The sequence below is a fragment of the Rhipicephalus microplus genome, chromosome 8, assembly GCF_043290135.1.
Source record: "Rhipicephalus microplus isolate Deutch F79 chromosome 8, USDA_Rmic, whole genome shotgun sequence".
Classification (NCBI taxonomy): domain Eukaryota; kingdom Metazoa; phylum Arthropoda; class Arachnida; order Ixodida; family Ixodidae; genus Rhipicephalus; species Rhipicephalus microplus.
The window spans coordinates 94,064,737-94,083,002 of record NC_134707.1 but is presented as its reverse complement, the minus strand read 5'-3'; the positions used below and the strand labels follow the sequence as shown (position 1 = coordinate 94,083,002).

At 43.3% G+C, this 18,266-nt stretch overlaps 1 protein-coding gene across 6 annotated transcripts in view; it reads left to right on the top strand.

Moving 5' to 3' along the window:
• LOC119185278 (uncharacterized) overlaps positions 1–16,425 on the top strand; it is a 50,171-nt gene extending 33,746 nt beyond the window's left edge. The window contains exons 2-5 of one of the 6 annotated variants that reach the window (XR_012885729.1): positions 563–738; positions 9,779–9,876; positions 12,140–12,241; positions 16,237–16,418. Coding sequence is in view for 2 of the 6 variants with exons in the window: in XM_075872345.1 (XP_075728460.1) it covers positions 563–738; positions 9,779–9,876; positions 12,140–12,241; positions 16,237–16,388 (528 nt within the window). In the remaining 4 variants the exon portion in view is untranslated. The other 5 variants (XM_075872345.1, XR_012885732.1, XR_012885730.1 and 2 more) reach the window with 5 other exon arrangements.
• Positions 16,426–18,266: the final 1,841 nt, after the last annotated feature.

The following is an 18,266-nucleotide window of genomic DNA, read 5'->3' as shown; positions in this document are numbered from 1 at the left end:
CGAAGCTTGATGATCCCAATTTTTCCTCACAAGAGTAACGTGTGGCTTTGCTTGCTTTGAAACGAACTGTTGCTGAGGTAGCATGAGTTTATACCAGTGGAAATTTAGGCAGCCTTTATGGGCTGCTCAGGCATAGCTATTCAAGTAAATAGTTTCAGGTTATACAAATGTGTGCCGCAGAAAAAATACTATGCCAACTGATTTTTCCAGAACAAGTGAGCTAGGAAAAAAGATATTGTGTCCCATTTTCATCGAAAGAGTACCACGGAATAGTTTTTTTATTCGAACAAGCTAAGTTGCAGCTGAATCACAAGGAAAATATAACCAGAGGTTTGAAGATCTTCGGCACAGGAAAAATGTCATGAAAAAAACGTAGCTAACATTTCCTTTCTGAATTTTCAAAATTAGCAATTGTAGCAGTCATTTTATTCCTTTCTCTTGTCCTTAAAGAAGCTACGAGAATCCTATATGATTGCTTAATTAACATTAACACACGTCTAGAATACTCCGTGTTTATCGGAAGCCTAATATTTAAACTTTCATTACACTTGCAAAACGACAGGTCGTCAATACAAGCGAATACGTATGGCTTCACCGTCAAACATACAGCAATTCCTTTGAGATGTCTAGTGGAAAAAACAACTTCTCCATTGAGACCACGTGTATACGCCGTGTTATGACGGGGCTGACATCGAAGGAATACAATTTTACAGAAATTGATGTGATGGAACTAACAAAGTAAGTATTGCATTGTTAGGCACTAGCTTTTCAAGAGTCGCTACATTTTGTCCCAATGAGCTCACTCAGATGAGTCAAAAAGCCGCTGAGTATCAACACATGTTCTAAAACTTATAATTTTTATAATTTTTTTATTTCTCGAGAGCCAGTAGGAATCCTTCAGGAAACAAGGCAGGTTTCCTCATCTAGACCATTTCGTCGTTATTAAAAACTTCATTAAAATGCGTTTACTTTGGTTGACAGTGCTAGGGCTATATGGCAAAATCTGTGCTGATTTCCATGCATTTGATTATTAGAGCTCTTATTCTCAAACTAATAATTGTTCAGAGTAGTGAGAACATTATGCGCTCTAGAGAGGCAGACATATTATTCTTTACCTACTTTGCGTCATATGAAAGTTAGTGCGGAAAGTACGGTCTCAAAAATTCAAATGCTTCTTGAAAGAAGCAGACGTTCTTGGACGGTGAAGTCTGGTGGTTTTAGGACCATGATACTGCTATGTTTCTGTGAATCTGGTATCATTTCACAATAGTAAAGATAAGCAGTGAATTTTAAAATGATTTTAGCTGCACGAGCAACACCGAAGCGAAACTAAAACCCAACTGATCATTGATGTATTTGCTTAACGTCTAGAAGAGTATTACTTAAAAAAACAAGTAAAGCTGGCGTGCAGAAAATTCCAGGAGCTCCCGGTCAACAATAACTTATAATGACCGCTGATTGTGACAAGCTTGGAGGTCATCTGTAATTGTGATTCTTCTTGTGTGAAAGGGGACACACTACGTGCTGTCTTGAATGTGCACATCAATGCCAAATCGCTTTCTCTATCGAGGTCAATGAAAATTTAGGCTGCTGAGTATAGGTAGTATGTTAACAACAATTGATTAGATGCATGCGAAGTGAACACTACTGGCCAAGTCGTGAATGAGCAGCTTTGTAGCATTTGTGAGAAGCTACCAAAGTAACATGATATATACTAGGAGCACAATCTACAGGAATCTACAGGAATTTACTTTGATTCAATCTCACCTGCTCCTCATTTTGCAGTGTAGACGCCGTGAAGGCCCATGGTAAAACCACCTCGAACATCAGCAGCGGCTCCTCTATTTCTTCAGTGCCAGACAGAAGCACCCAACCCAGCCATTGACCGCCCACTCCTCCAGTCCTTACCTACTCTCACCCATGCCTAGCCTTGGAGCCTAACCATGAGGGCGAGAGATCATCTAGTGGTGCTTCAAGATGGAAATCATATTAAGTATTTTTTGTTCAGTTGAGTACACATACCTTAGGCGGTGTCTGGCATTCCTTTTTTAGACAATGCTGGTGGTCACTCTGGCTTTGAAAGGGATACGGTGTTTTGGGATAGCGTCTCGTCGTTCATGGTGCTACGTTGGGAACCTGCGATGGTGCTGTACGCGCTGATTTAATCAGCACTGTGAGGAGGCAGTGGTTTTTCTACGAGTGTCGAGAAAGAAACAGATTGGATGAACATATATTGTTGGAGATAGACACACGTCTATCACATTTTTGCGGAAAATTGCTTGGACGCCACTGAACTTCAAGGAGCCCTACTATACATGCTGCAACGCATCATGAACACTTTCTGAACTACTGTGGACCGACAGCTCCTATTGAGTAGGGCGGATTTGCAGTGGAATTAAACAAAAAAAAGAAAGAAAGAAGACGTTTACAGCAACTTCCTAAAACATGGTGATAAATTGGTAGTCCACTTCCCAGGTATTAAAAACACTCAAGTCTAGCAACCATGCCAGTTAATAAGCTGCCGCCCTGTTTGATCTGCCCAGATAACAGAAGTCATCTCACTAAGGCAGGCCGACCTAGAGTAAGAGGTTAAACTGGAGCTCGGGTACTCTCGATGCTTCCTTGAAGTTATTTTGAAAGCACGGTTACAATGACTACGTCGATGTGCAAACTCAACATTGTGCATGTCTACTTCACCAAACTCGATCGTCTTTGAGATTCAATAAGTACGCTTCCATAACGTGCAGTCAAAATCAGCACGTGGGAAAGCCCAGGCCCCTAAGCATTCGACTAAGACAGCTGTGAGACTGAAACAGTCGTGATCATTTATTTCTCCGTAAATTATTTATTCTTTGCAAGCATACTGCACCGAACGTGTTTTTTACTGGTTATTTCATGGACCCAGCTTTGTTCAAGCAGCAATATCACAAAACGACATCGTCCGGTTAGATCACAATAGGGCCCCTCATTGTGACGACAATAATAAACTTGGCGATTTATGACACCACAGCGACGCCGTGTCGACGAGAGCTTACATAATAATATATATCAACGTTATAGAGCTAAAGAGCTTGTTCGGCGGAAATTGTGGTGTCAGTGGTTGTGAGTGAAACGTCATCATTTTATACGTGATCGAATAATCGAGAACGATGCAAATAAATGAGTAAATAATATAAAAAAACTATGGAGAAGAGTGAAGACCGTACCAGGGTTGTTGGGTCTGAGCGGGGATCGAATCCAGGTTGTTTCCGTGTCAAGCCACACGGCCACACCTCTGCTGGTGAAAACAGTGAAAAGAACTTCCTCTGCTTGGCAATGCAGTAAAAGTAGGTTTCATGCTTAACAAACACACGCGTCCTGTACACATTTTCCACAATGCAACATAAAATACTACAGTAATAATTTGTGGTACCAGCTTCCATTGCCAACCGGCGTCAGAATATGTGTTCATCATAAAGGCTCCCCAAGTGAAAGCCGGTACCCCACTAAAAAAGACACACACGCTACTGCGCCTATTTCCTTAAGGTGATGCATAGTGGGTGCATAACAAATTCGAAAACGTTTCGTGAACTGATTTTTGAAGTACGCACTAGGAACAGAATTTCGCTATAGCGTTCAACTCGTAAAGGCAAAGCTTTAAGGTCCCTATTTTTTGCGTCACTCCTGCTAACATTGCGTCTGAGAGATTCTCAAGTAAACTGCAAATTTTTGCGTTTGATGAAGCATCTGGCGCTTCTTCCTTAATGATATTGTGAGCGCGACAAGCGAATGACTCTTTATTCTCTTTGATAACATCATCACCCGTACATCTTCTTCATCTGAAAATATCATCACAAGCGTGATTTAGCTCGAGCCTCGCTGAATAAACAGGTTGCTCACGAGTGGTGGACGGTACTTTTCGTTCCCTCAAGTCCGGTCGCCCGTTCTCACTGGAGCTCCGTTCGGGTCATCGCAGACAACCCCCTGCCTTGGCGGCCCAAAAAAAACCCTGGCCCATCCAACGTCACCGTCCTACTGCAGCCACCGCCACCCGCTCCACCCAACAACACTCGCCTGCGTGATCCACCTGTGTTTTCCGGTCTCCGAGGCAATGATGTCGAAGACTGCATCAAGAACTACGACCTCGTCAGCAATTTGAACAGGTGGAACAATCCACAGAAGTTGCGCAGCGTCCCATTTTACTTGTCCGACGTTGCGAAAACTTGGTTCTGGAACCACCACCCGGATCTTCCCGACTGGGACACATTCGAGCAGCAAATTCGTCAGATATTTGGTGCCCCTGCAGTTCTCACTGAGGCAGCAAAGAAAAAGCTCGCTAAACGCGCGCAGCTGCCGGGTGAGTCTTACACCTCTTATATTGAGGATGTCCTTGCACTATGCAAGCGCGTTAACACCGGCATGTCTCAGAACGACCAAATACGCCACATTATTAAAGACATTAACACCTTTGCCTTTAACGCCCTCGCGACGCAAAATCCTGCCACGACCCAGGACGTGATAACCGTCTGTCAGCGACTTGACGAGCTTCAGTCTCTTCGCCTTTGCTACGATGCCACCGACATTCGTTTGCCTGCACCCCTCGACTTGCGTGCGCTTATTCGTGACATTGTTCGTGAAGAGCTTCACGGGCTTTGCTCTTCCCGTGCTGTGGAAGTTACTTTCCCTTCTGAAAAAGATAGCTTGCGAGACCTGATTCAACAAGAGATCGCCTCCGCATCGCGCCCAACGTGTTCCAACGGTCCCTGCGGGTGCCAGACGCGCACGTACGCCGAAGTTGCCGCGCTCTCTGCCGCACCCACCGCTTCTGTGCCTACAACAGCAGACCATACGCCTGTGACTTCGTTATCACCGCCAGTGCGTGCACCACCTTACTACGCACCTCAGCGCCCACCTCGACCAATCTGTTACTACTGCGGCTATCGAGGACATATCGCTCGGTTTTATCGAAGGCGCCAACAAGACGAGCAACGCGACTACGCTCCTGAAAACATCGAAGCTTCCGTCCGACCATGAACTACCTACGACCACCCTCCCGATCGTCCTAATACCGTTCACCGTCTCCTACCTACCATACTGACATGCTTGGGAATTCCCTCACGTCTCGCCGCAGGTCGCCTTCGCCAGGTCGCCATTCAGTGTCGCCTCTGCAGCCCACCTCCCATTCCACAAACGCCCACGGTGAAAACTGCCCAATGCAGTTTTAGGAGTGAAAACTGCATCCACCGGATAGCTAACTCCCGATCGGCCATTGAATTTGATAGTAGTGTTTGTAGAAGGTGTACGCGTCGAGGCTGTTGTACACAGTGGCGCTGCTGTTTTGATTATTCGTGCTGATTTTCGTTCCCGCCTTCGAAAAGTCACCACGCCTTATGGCGGCCCACCTCTACGTGCGGCGACTAACGCTCTTATTTGTCCACTTGCACAGTGTAGCATTCGTGTCTGCATAGAAGGCATTCGTCATCACACTGTTTTCGTGGTATTTTGTGAGTGCACCCACTCTCTCTTTCTGGGGTGGGATTTCTTGTCTTCTGCGTCCACTTTCATATCTTGTCATCAGCGCCTCATGCATCTAAATGCCCTGACTCTTCTCCGCTTGAACACGATTGACGCATACGCCTTGTCACCACCTCAGATTATGTACTTCGGCCATACATCAAAGAAATTATAAGTGTTAATTGCACCGACATTGTGGATGGTGACGTACTAATTCTCCCTTACGGTCATATCCTACGTAGGGGCACTGTGATCACACCAGGGCATATTCGCTTCTTCGATGGGTCTACGTACCTAACCGCCATAAGTCAAACGCCCGAGTGTGTACTGCTCCCCTGTGGCTCAACATTATCTTGCGCAATCGACAGTGAGCCTGTTGCGATTATTACTCTTCCGAACAACAACCACAACAATGTCCTAAAGTCACAATCACTGCCATTCTATGCCTCTTCCACACCTGTGTCGGCAACCATAAGCACAGACTTAACGCCTGATCATACTGAAGATTTGCTCGCCCTGTTAAATAGACACCGTTCTCTATTTGACGTGAGCTCGCCCACCCTCAGCATGACTACCACCACTACCCACAGCATCCACACTTACAGCTCTCGTATTGTACATCGGCGTCCACATCGCGTGTCTCAGGCAGAACGCCAGATCATCGAGGAAAACCTGTCAGACATGCTACGGCGCAACATTATACGTCCTTCCTCGAGTCCCTGGTCATCCCCAGTTGTTTTCGTTCAAAAGAAAGATGGGACAGTGCGTTTCTGCGTCGATTGCCATGCGCTAAACAAAATAACGCGCAAGGATGTTTATCCCCTCCCTCGTATCGACGATGCACTGGATTCATTACAGGGCGCCGAGTATTTTTCTAGCCTTGACCTTAGATCAGGCTACTGGCAGATACCGATGTCGGAGTCTGATAAAGAGGAGACCGCCTTTTCAACGCCAGGTTGGTTGTACGAGTTTAATGAGATGCCTTTTGGACTCTGTAGTGCGCCCACCACATTCGAACGCATGATAGACGGCGTATTGCATGGTTTGAAATGGAAAACGTGTCTGTGCTATCTCGATGACATAGTAATGTTTTCATCCACGTTCTCGCAGCATCTACAACGTCTTAACGAAGTCGTCACACGCCTTGCAAAAGCCGGTCTACAGCTTAACACCAAGAATTGTACCTTTGCCAGCAAGACAATCAAGGTTCTTGGCCACCTTGTCAGCAAAGAAGGAATTCGGCCCGACCCCGAGAAGCAGTGCCGCCGTCCTCAATTTTCCTCGTCCGCTACGTCAAAAGGACCTGCGCAGCTTTCTTGGGTTATCTTCTTACTTCCGGTCCTTCATACGTGGCTTCGCGGAGCTTGCGTCGCCGCTCCATCAACTCCTCACAAAGAACGTCCCCTTCATTTGGTCCAAAGACTGCGAAAGCGCTTTCACGGCATTGAAGCAAGCCCTCACGTCGGATCCGGTACTGTGCCACTTCGATTCCACCACACGCACCATTCTTCACAACGACGCAAGTAGTCATGGTCCTGGTGCGGTACTCTTGCAGCTGGACAAAAACTCACGCGAACGCCTGTTTGCTTGCGCAAGTCGTGCTCTTACTGCTCCAGAAAAGAACTAAACTATCACCGAGCAGGAGTGCCTTGGTGTTGTTTTGGCAGTGCAAAGATTCCGACCATATCTTCACGGCCGTCATTTTACTGTCGCGACTGACCATAACACCCTACGCTGGCTTTCATCGCTGAAAAACTTATCGGGTCACCTCGGTCTTTAGTCGCTTCGCTTGCAGGAATATGATTTCGATGTCGCCTACAGTTCTGGGAAGAAGCATAAAGATGCTGACGCTCTATCGTGCTGTCCTTTGGCCAGCGGAAGCCACTCACCATCGATACTTCAAAACGACAGCACCTCTCCAATTGCAGCGCTAAGTTCATCACGTGCCACCCTATCCGTCCTTGTTTCACAACAACGTGTCGACCCATACTGCCGCACCTTTGTTGACCGCTTGACTGGCTCTACTACTCTTCAAAACGCCAGACTCCGTCGACAACTTAAACAATTTAACTTTGTCGGTGATGCTTTATGTCGCTGCGTTTACCACATCGATGGCAACAAGTCGGTACCCGTCATCTCACGTTCTCTGCAACGTGAAGCTTTGGAAGCCTTTCATGATGATCCAACCACCGCTCACCTAGGCTATCACAAGACTTACGACAAAATACGAAGTCGTTGTTTTTGGCCTGGCCTCTCTTCAGCCGTCGCTAAGTACGTCGCCTTCTTTGTGCATTGCCAACGGCGAAAACGACCGACAACTGCTCCGGCTGGCCTAATGCAACCTCTTCCTTGTCCCGCCTCGCCTTTTTGAAGTCATTGGAATCAACTTGTATGGCCCTCTTCCTATATGATCCAATGGGAATCACTGGATTGTCACGGCCGTCGACCACCTTACACGCTATGCAGAAACAGCTATACCATCTGAAACTGCCACTGAGATCGTCGATTTCTTTCTTCGCCACATCTTTTTGCGTCATGGAGTTCCACTCATTCTCCTGAGTGATCGTGGCAAAGTCTTTCTCTCTTCCATTGTAGAGCAAGTTTTGCGTGCCTCGAACACTGTTCACAAGGACACTTCTAGCTACCATCCGCAGACCAACAGATTAACTGAATGGTTTCATTGGACCCTATCGGACATGATCGCCATGTACATTCACCCCAATCACACGAACTGGGATGCAATTCTACCCTTCGTGACATTCGCCTATAATACGGCTGCTCAACGCACTACCGGCTTTTCTCCATTTTTTCTCGTCCATCGTCACTCACCAAGTTTCGCTCTGGATGTCTCTTTCCTTTCGGCCCCTGCACCGTTGACGGCTCCTTTCTCTGAAGGATTTCTATCTGGTCTGGCACACTGCCGTCTCCAGGCCCGTGTTAACACCGACCCCTCACAAGACACTCGAAAATCTCGCTACGACTCGTCTTGTCGTGTTGTGAGTTTTTCCTCTGGTTACGAAGTTCTTTTATGGACTCCACTACGCGTCCCCGGCATAGGCGACAAATTCATCAGTCGCTTCATTAAGCCGTACACGGTGGTCGGACAGGCATCTCCTCCTAATTACCGCTTTTCTCCTCTTAGAGCTAATCCTGATCATCGTTGCCGAGGAACAGAGATAGTGCACGTATCTCGTTTCGAGGCTTATGCGCGACGCATTTCATAATACTGTCAAGCGACCAGGCAGCCGCTTTCACCGCGCGGGAGAATTAGTGTGAGCACGACAAGCGAATGACTCTTTATTCTCTTTGATGATGATGATGATGAACCTTCAGCTTTGCTGGCACTCGCCCACAAAGGGGGATCAGCCAAGAACTGGGCGGAAGGATCATCAAGTGTGCTAATTCAGGCATTCCGGTGATAACATCATCACCTGTACATCTTCTTCATCTGAAAATATTATCACCAGCGTGATTTAGCTCGAGCCTGGCTGAACAACCCGTTACTCACAATATTATCAGGATAAACACATTAAAATTGCTTTCACCATCAAAATACCTTCCCCATCGAGACCTCTTAGGATCCCAAGTACGTCATTGCAGCTTGTCTACAAAGAATTCTGAAACAAAACTTCAAAAAGGGAAGCTGTTTCGGCTAGCCGTAATTTGTCCGACTCTATAGCGAAAAAATTCTGATGCGCCATCACCTTGCAACCATCAACCTCACACATCTGGTCAGACGTCATGTCAAGCTGCGTCTGCGCTGGGGTAGCAGCTGCGAGTCCATAACCGTGTAGCACTTTTTCCAAGTGAAGCATCGCTACGCGTTAATGGGAGTGACGTCGTGTGGAGCCACGCATGCGTAGAAATCACGCCCAACAGGAGGAAAAAAATAAGTGCGCTATGTCGAGGAAGTTCCTGAAATTGGTTGTAACAAGAAGGTACGTACTCCCGTAGAGCAGCCAGCATTCCGCGAAAAGAGACTTGCTGCTACGCCTAAAGGACAACCGCAACGACAAGCCAATCCCGAATAGGGGTATGTTCGAGCAGTGAACTGTAACCGTAATAGTGCCACGCATGGCGAGGCTATAAACTTGAAGCAGCCAGGTTTAACAATAATATACCATAGAAAATTATGATATTGATCAGCTTCCTTGTGCATTGGCTTTGCACTACCTAGGAAAAACTGCTTACTTTCTTTTTGTTTTGTTGAGTACTTCCAACAAACCTTTAATAAAATCATTCGCGTATATCGATATTGTGTTAACACATAACATTCTCCTTGCAGCATCGGAGACAATTATACTGGAATATTTATATACGATAGGAAAAATCTAAATCATAATATGCATCCCCCGACATCCATGAACGTCTACGAAAGTGGAAGTAGGTACTTTTTGTGTCAACCAATTAATTTTTAGCTTGTCTATTCTTTTCAAGGAAAGCACGACCACACAATCTAAAGGTGTGTACCGAAGAGAATGAAGCACGTCGGTGAAGAATGGTTTGCGGGGAACTATATCGTTTTTTTTGCAGGCTGCTCTGTGAGTTATACGTTGCTATTTTACTAATATTGTCGAAACACTCAAGAAATGCTGTGAGAGAACACGACGAGCAATACACTATTCTTGACTCAGGCGCACTCCTTTTAAATATTAATAAGTGTGGATTAGTCCTATACTTTCCAAATAGTACTATTTTATGCACTAGAAGTTTCAGAGATCAATGCTAACAGATGTGACTAAACTCGTTTACAATATTCCACTGAATGCAAGACCTAATCAAATAAACCATGAGGTGCGTTTTGCTTTCTTCTCGTCCATTACGCAAGCGAAAAACCCATAGTAGTGTAGTATATTTGGATATAAATAAAGAACCATCTGGGTAAATGTAGTGATACGAATGTCGCAGTAGAAGACGTAGTTTCGGCGACAGGATATCACTAAACTGAAGTTATTCTTCTTTCATGTGATGTGCCTGCCACGTAAGTCTCCTGGCTTTTGGGTCTCTCGCTAACGCCATTAATAAGAAGCAATCACCGGGAAGATTCGAAGGACAGCGGTATCGGCCCCCCTAAATGCACCACTACACAATGAACATTTTAACCTCATGTTCTCTTTGCATGCCACTGAACGCACAATGTGGTCTAAAGATGGGGTCATAACCAAGAGTTATTACCACAACCATAATGTAACACAATTACGTCAATGTAAACATCACCCATACACACATTCGACTGTTTCAAAACAACTCAAACTAGTGTGGCAAACAACGGGGGGAATCATTCGTATACGTTCAAATAGAAACACTCAAAAATACTCTAGAACAGAAAAGTTAAAGCTGTTCTATGTTCACCGACTTGACGAGTCTCTCCACGTATGCTACAGCGCTGAAGAGTTGTTACCTTTCCTGGGAGGTTACCATAGGCCTTCTCAGCGTCACTGTCCCCGAAACTACTCACTGCTCCCAACAACGTCTTATTTCAAAACTTGCAAGAACATCTCTTGCCACAACACCAAAAAACGACACTCATTCCTTCGACTAACAAACCAGAGACTTCTGCATGATAATTTCAGGTATCACTCACACTGCTCCCTTACGTATTATCATATCATTTTATAATTGACTTGGAAACACAGGTTTGCAAATTTTTGACATGAATCATGTTCTTGCATTACTGTTGAAGTTTCAAGAAGGGGCTAGCTTCCTCTTGCACATTTTTCTGTAGTGGCGTACATGCAAGTGGAAGCCGTGTGTTCATGTATTCTTTTATTTTGATTGTGTAAGCGTTGGTGTTAACCGTTTAGTCATGCGCATTCTTCTGAGTACGTGAAGGGCCACGCTTTGGACCCAAACATCTTAACCAATTGCGAGTATTTAGACACAAAGGTGTGTCCGAGTTTGTTTTTGTAGATTGTGACTGGTGGTTAAGAAAGAGTAGCATACTTTTTTATTTAGAGATACTACGCCTTCTGCACAAGAAATGCGCTTTATTTTCACCAAAACTTGCAGCGTAATTTTGCCTATGTTTATCATGCTGAACAAATACTACGTTCGACGAGAAATTTAAAGTGCTACTTTGCGGGAGCCAATTGAAAATGTGATTAATTCGTTTTGATAGATAGTTATACCAAAAAATAAGATATTAGTTTGTAAATTATTAAAAGGCTTTGTCTTAAATACGCAGAGAGAGAATATGATTGGTTTTTGTAAGAACAGCTCATTCAATTTATTCGGCAAAAAAAAACTACCAACAAATATTTCAACGAATGAAGCTACCGCTGTTCCGAAAGAACATCACGCACTTAGAAGAATGTGAAAGCTTGACGTGCTTAAAGGTTGATACTGAAACGTCGTTTCTGAAAGGGCTATGAATGTTTTATTCAAGTTTAAATATGTGACTTGAATAATTATGAATGTCTAGCCACCTATGTACAGATAGGTACTATATTCATAAAATTTTGTGTTACCCACACTTACTGGTATTTTCTTACTTATTTGTAATTACAGCTGATGTTCAGGTATGAAGGTTACCATGCTCCATCCATCAACGAAAGGTCTCTTGCACATGAACGTTTGTGTTTCTCTGTGCATGCTTTTTTTCTTCAATATTCATCAAGATATTTTATTTTGCAAAAACTTTTTTCAGGAACGAAGGCTGAATATCAGACAATCCTTGAATACACGGAACCAGATACTTACTCCTGCAGTGTATTCACCGTATATTTCATGAGTAACAAGATCACAGATGGTAAGGCAACATCATGTCAACGTCATCCTCCTAACAGTAGCAGCTACTATCTAGACGCTCTTAAAAGAGTGATTAAGTCAATGAACTTATGGAAGATACGAGCGCCATTTGCAATAAAGAAATGCAGATGCACTTATAAAGATTCATAGTTTAGGATTTCATTAGTTCACGACCGAAAGCCTTAGCGAAGGAAGAACACAAGTCGAGCTTTATTTATTGGCAGAACTTCAACAACAGGGTTGCTTACACATCCGTTCATGTGAGACATATAAAAAAGTGTTAAAAGCAGTCATACATGCATATGTATGATTGCTAACGAATTTAAAAGTGGCTGGGTGGCATATTAGTTATGTGACTTCTATGAGCATAGCATCTGTGATTTCGTCATGTATCTCGTTCTTCCTGCTGAAAGCGAAGCTGTACTAACATGTTTTACATTTAAATACAGAGGATAGTTGTCAAAGCAATTAGGTTCAAGATTCTTGAAACGACAAAAAGCAATTTTATTTGTTCACTTAGCGTGAGATCAATAAAGACCACTCACTTGTTGCAATAATTTGTAGTCTTTTTCGACTGCGCCCGTAAAGAAAAAAAATTGGAGGGCGCAACAAAATTCGGAGTTAGAGCCGGAAATTCAACAAATTATTCAAAATGCATGCCAACTGTTCGAACATAGTGACATACTACTGCTACCGAAAGCGAAGCCTTGGGAAATGTATCTCATCGCCACTGCTGCGCCGCTCACCAAACATGCGCGTGTTGCATTGGCTCATAACTGATCTGCGAAAACACGTGCCTTTTGAGACGGGTCCTTGGTTGTTATAAACTGGCCCACGCGACAGACACAGAGAGAACTGTCGGTAGACGCCTGTCATCATATCTCACAGCATAAAAAAAACCTAAGTGCACCCATTTAACATTTCAGAATACGGCCGCCCCTTCAATAATAACTTCAGAAGCTTCACATTTTAATACTCATCCCGGCATATACAACAAGACGCACTGCACCGATAACCAATGACAGCGTTTCTACTCCACTAAATCTGAAGCGCCGCTTTGAGGTGTTCAGTACTTGTACCTCACAACCAGTGCAGATGTCATCTGTGATGACACTGTTTCCCTCGCATTGGGGGAGGGCTATAAGCTAGCGTCGAGAAGCAGCCATGCAGCAGAAACGTGCTGCAACGCAATGAAACATGTTGATTGAATGTAATAACGGCAAAAAAAATAGTGTCATCGAGGAGGGGGCTTTTGGGTAAAGGTTGATGCGCTGTTTTGTGCATCGGTTTCAGTTTTACCTGCTGAGTTAGTCAGAATTAGTTGCCCTTGTTATGACCGGCACAGCAAGGAGGTGGCTTGCAAGGGACGCTCATCGGCGTAACGGTCAAACGCTGTCCGCGTCCTGCAGGAACGCGGGAGGCGTCTGTGTGCGCCGCAGGAAACGCACATGAGCGTCGCTGGGACACACAGTCTGCGTCTGAGAAGATGCACGTGCACGGACGAGGGGTATAAAAAGCGCGTCGTGTGTGCGGTCGGAGCTCTCTCTCTCTGGACTTCGCTGGCCCGCTCGTCTCGAGTGCGCTCTGGGCCCTTATGATGGAAAGGCGCGTCTGTACGCTCTCGTTGCAAAGTTATTCTCTTGCAAATATGTAAATTAAACGCATCTTCTACTTGTTCGTAAGACGCGTAGCAAGAGTCGTCCTTCGACGGATCCTGGGTGGCAGCCTCAACCCCTCCCCGGGCATATCACCCTGCATTGAATGGCAGTGGCTGCCTTTCAGAAATTTCAAAATGAATGCGGACCATTCGCACAACAAACTTAAACTTGCCCATTTGACTCGAATGCTTATTCTAACTGTTTAAAAAGATTATTTCTTCAACTTCTGTCAAACTGCCATAATTAACACTAACACGCACTTGAAAGTGCTTTGTGCCACAGTAAATGGAGCACGACAAATAGCACGCTGATACCTCCATTTTGTAATGTGTCAATACTAGTGGGCAGATTTCTTGAGACGCCCTATATGTGTGCGTATGCGCGTGTGTGGGTGCGGTTACCAGTATACTGCAGTATTGCAGGCATTTCCAATTCAGGTTTCTATCAAAACACCGGACAGCGCTACACTAGCACTGGTACTAGATCTGAGCCTACCATTACACAATTTTCAATTTGATGGCGCACATGATGTGCAGGTTAGTGGAACTTCTAAGGGAACGGAGACGGGGCCAACCTTTGAAAACATGTGTACGAGTGAACTTGGTGATAAATGTTTAGATGCTTGCAGACTAATATAGTTTTAATTCGGGCGTTGTGTCGACTATGCATTTTTGATCTGGCATCACGGGGAGAAGAAACATTTGTCAATACTACAGGCTTCAGTTACGTTCATCCAGTCATCTCTTTTTGAGAATCGTAATCTTTCACACCAATCACTTTTTTCTATGCCACTGTGGTCATCTATTTTAATGAACTGATGAGTAAATGTTTATGGAACACGTAGATAGGCAATCCTACGTTCATTTCGAAAGTTCTCATTCACAGCTCTCCTAAACAGCCAAGCATAGTGTTTAGAAAACTGTGTTTTAGAACACGTTTTAGAAAACTGTGTACTTATGAATCAGACTTCACAGAGAACGGAGCTAAACTTCGGCAGAACCTGAAATATATAGACGATGTCATGAAATGGGCTTATGGCGTTGACCACAAGGAACTTTTTAATAAATAAGAACGTTATGCTCTCAAAAACTAACTTGGTATCACCAGACTCCCATCAGCCCCCAGCAGCAACAGCAATCTTCAGAAGCTTCAAAACTTGGTGTGGCATTGTGATCACCTTGAACATTGTTTGCTGGTTCGCCCACCCTTCATGGGAGTAAATCAAAGATAGAGGAACATATTCGACTTATCACGTCATCTAAATGAACGCCATACTTCACCCCGATTGCCATCGTTGCAAGAAAATAATTTTCCCGGTATGGAATCCCCATGAAGAAGACTACTGTCAAGAGCACAGCTTCAAGATTTGAGCCAAAAAAAAGAATTTAAAAGTGAAAAGCAACCTTGTCTACATGCTAGAATGCTGTGTTGGTAAGCTTCGGTATATCAGACCAAATTTAAGGCAAACTACTTTCAGACTGTATTTGAATACCCAGAAGTCACATGCCGCAAGACTACTTATTAAACTTCTGTCCAGGCATATAAGTTCAGTTATTATTTTGATAAACTAACACCTAATACAATATTGTTAGAATTAGATTTGCTTTTGCAGCAGAACACATAAATTCGCGAACCTTTCCTCACACAAAAGTTCGACGCTGTAGGATCTCGTACAGATAAATGTTGAGGCAAGGTAACGTTTCCTTCGTAGCAGAAAAAAGTACTAGCACTATCACAGTTAAATAGATCTCACTGTACATGCGTGCTTTTTGCTAAACACTTTCACTATTTCAATTTTTTTTGGTTTTCGTTGTAAGTCTTCGCAGCCCTTGAAATTCTGTTATAACACACACGGTCATAATAAAGTGAATGTTCTTCTAATTTTGCTATCTGTTTTTCGTAAATTTTGTTTTTTACTTTTGTCATGGTTTTGAAGTTACTAATAACGCCGTCTGTTTCACTGAGCCACCAATGATGCATGTTTACAGGCTAGTGAAGTGACCTCCTCTTGTCACAATGATCCAAACACATGCATTTTGTTTATAAGCCTTTTAATACAACATGAAATATGGCAATAATAATCTGTGGTACAAGCCCCTTTGTCATCGGGTGCCAGAACATATGATTGTCATAAGGAATTCATGATTCAAAAGTGGTCACCTTCTACAAAAGGCACATACATTACTGAGCCTATTCCCTCAAGGACACGTAGTGTGCATAGCTGGCTCTAAAACGTTTCATGCACTAGTATTTAAATTACGCACTAGGAACAGGATATCGCTATCACTTTCAACTCTTAAAGACAACGCTTTAGGGCCACTTATTTGTCTTTTTTCAGATTCTCATAAGTGCGAAATGTACATAAGAGAAAGTCACCTCAGAAGTGGACCCACACCTGGCTGTGAGAAATATTTCAACCAAAAATGCCGTGGCAAACAATATAGGCCTTACATTTCTCAGTGTACAAATAAAGGAAACGATATTTTGTAGAACTAAAGAAGCTTTGATAATCCGTACACCCCCAGTATCTTTCATATCTATTCGTTGTACTCAATCCTGCTTTAGGTTCCTTCGCTATAGTGTTCTTGGGGACATCTACCACTTTCATTGTGCTTCATGAGAATTGTCTTACCCTGCATGAACATCCACTGGCTGGATACATTCAAAGTAAGTTAGGAAGAGCTAAAACCTTATACGCAACAGTTTTGCATGATGCACATAGAGCAAATCTTTCTAAGTTGTATCTTATAGCTTTCAAAGAAGCAGTACTACATAATAAGACGTAATTTTGTAAGTCATGGGCCCGTTGTGGGATTCTCATAGCTGTTGCTTATGATCGTCTGTACACTCAACACTCAATTCAGACCGCAAACGCCAGAATCTTTAAAATAAAGTAATTTTCTTTATCACACGTAATTTTTACCACGGTACTCTTAAGCCGTCGAGCGACGCGTTGACCTAGCTTGTCGGATCATAAGACTTCAGTAAAAAGTTTTTATTTAGAAATTTGTTAGTTCCAACTTAAATTTAATTCGAACTTGTGCCTTGGTGCCGAAACACCTCCTTGTGATTCTATGTAATTACTTATTACTTTTCGTAGTGGAAAAAAAAGTGTAGTAGTTCATTTGCACACATATTTTTATGGCCGTACATGCCCTCGCTCTGGCTCTACTGCTCCATATGGGGTGGCACGGCCCACACAAACAACGTTTGACTTTAGCCATGTCCTCTTCGGCAATTTTGTATTGTTACAAATTAACAAAAAAGACCATAAAATTTGATTGCACTAATGTTGCCATGTGTTTTGTATCACAAGCATAGTTTATGTAGACATTTGGATTCACTGGTCACGTGAATGCAAGTATCTGCTTGTTTCTGACGTATAGCTGAGTGATGAGAAAATTTCGGGTGCTGCAAAATTATAGACCTAATTTAGGAAGTTACCTATTACAAGCGTGTAGTGTAAACGTATTTGTGGGGACGAGTTGAAAGATGGCGTATCTGGGATACCCATCACAGTGTGAAACGATTTCTGTTAATTGTAGCACGTGCCCGCTCATTCGAAGTGTGGCATCTTGGGCTAGTTGGTATGAAATGACAATAGTTACAGAGCGAGAACTGAACGACGACAAAAGGAATTGTCCTTCGTGTCCTTCTTGTCTATTTGTCGTCGGTCTGTTCTCGTGCTATACTTATCGTTATGCTCATTCAAACTACTCTTATTTCGAACATTTTTAAAGCCCCCTTCGCACCCGAATGATCGAGCTTTTACTGCCCGCGCACACGCACTATATATTGACGCGTGTGTACTGGTGGTATATATATATATATATATATATATATATATATATATATATATATATATATATATATATATATATATATATATATATATATAGTGCATGCGCGCGGGCATTAAAAGCTCGACGTTTATTAAAAAAAACCACCCGAAAACCGTAGCCATTCATGAAACCACAACTAATGAAACGTAACACCTGCATCAGCAAAGTATATGTACTATTTATTGTTTCGTTATAAAACAAACTTTACAGCATAGGAACTAAAATTGACATTGCCTTGACCTTTTGTTTTAATAAGATCATTCACTTCAATAGCGTTAAAGAACTGTTTGGTAGAAGTGCTTGTGTTCGCGTAGACATAGTTGGTTTTAATGAACAAATCATGAAATTGCCCATGACAGAAAAACTGAGAAATATGAAAATAAATGGATAATAAAAATATTTCCAATGATTTCCGCTATCTTGAACTGCAGTGGAAGTAACTCTTGCTTTACAAATACGTGCATTCTGAATGCACGTTTTACAGCCCAACCTGTATTGTTAATTATATTGCACGCTAAAAGCCTAC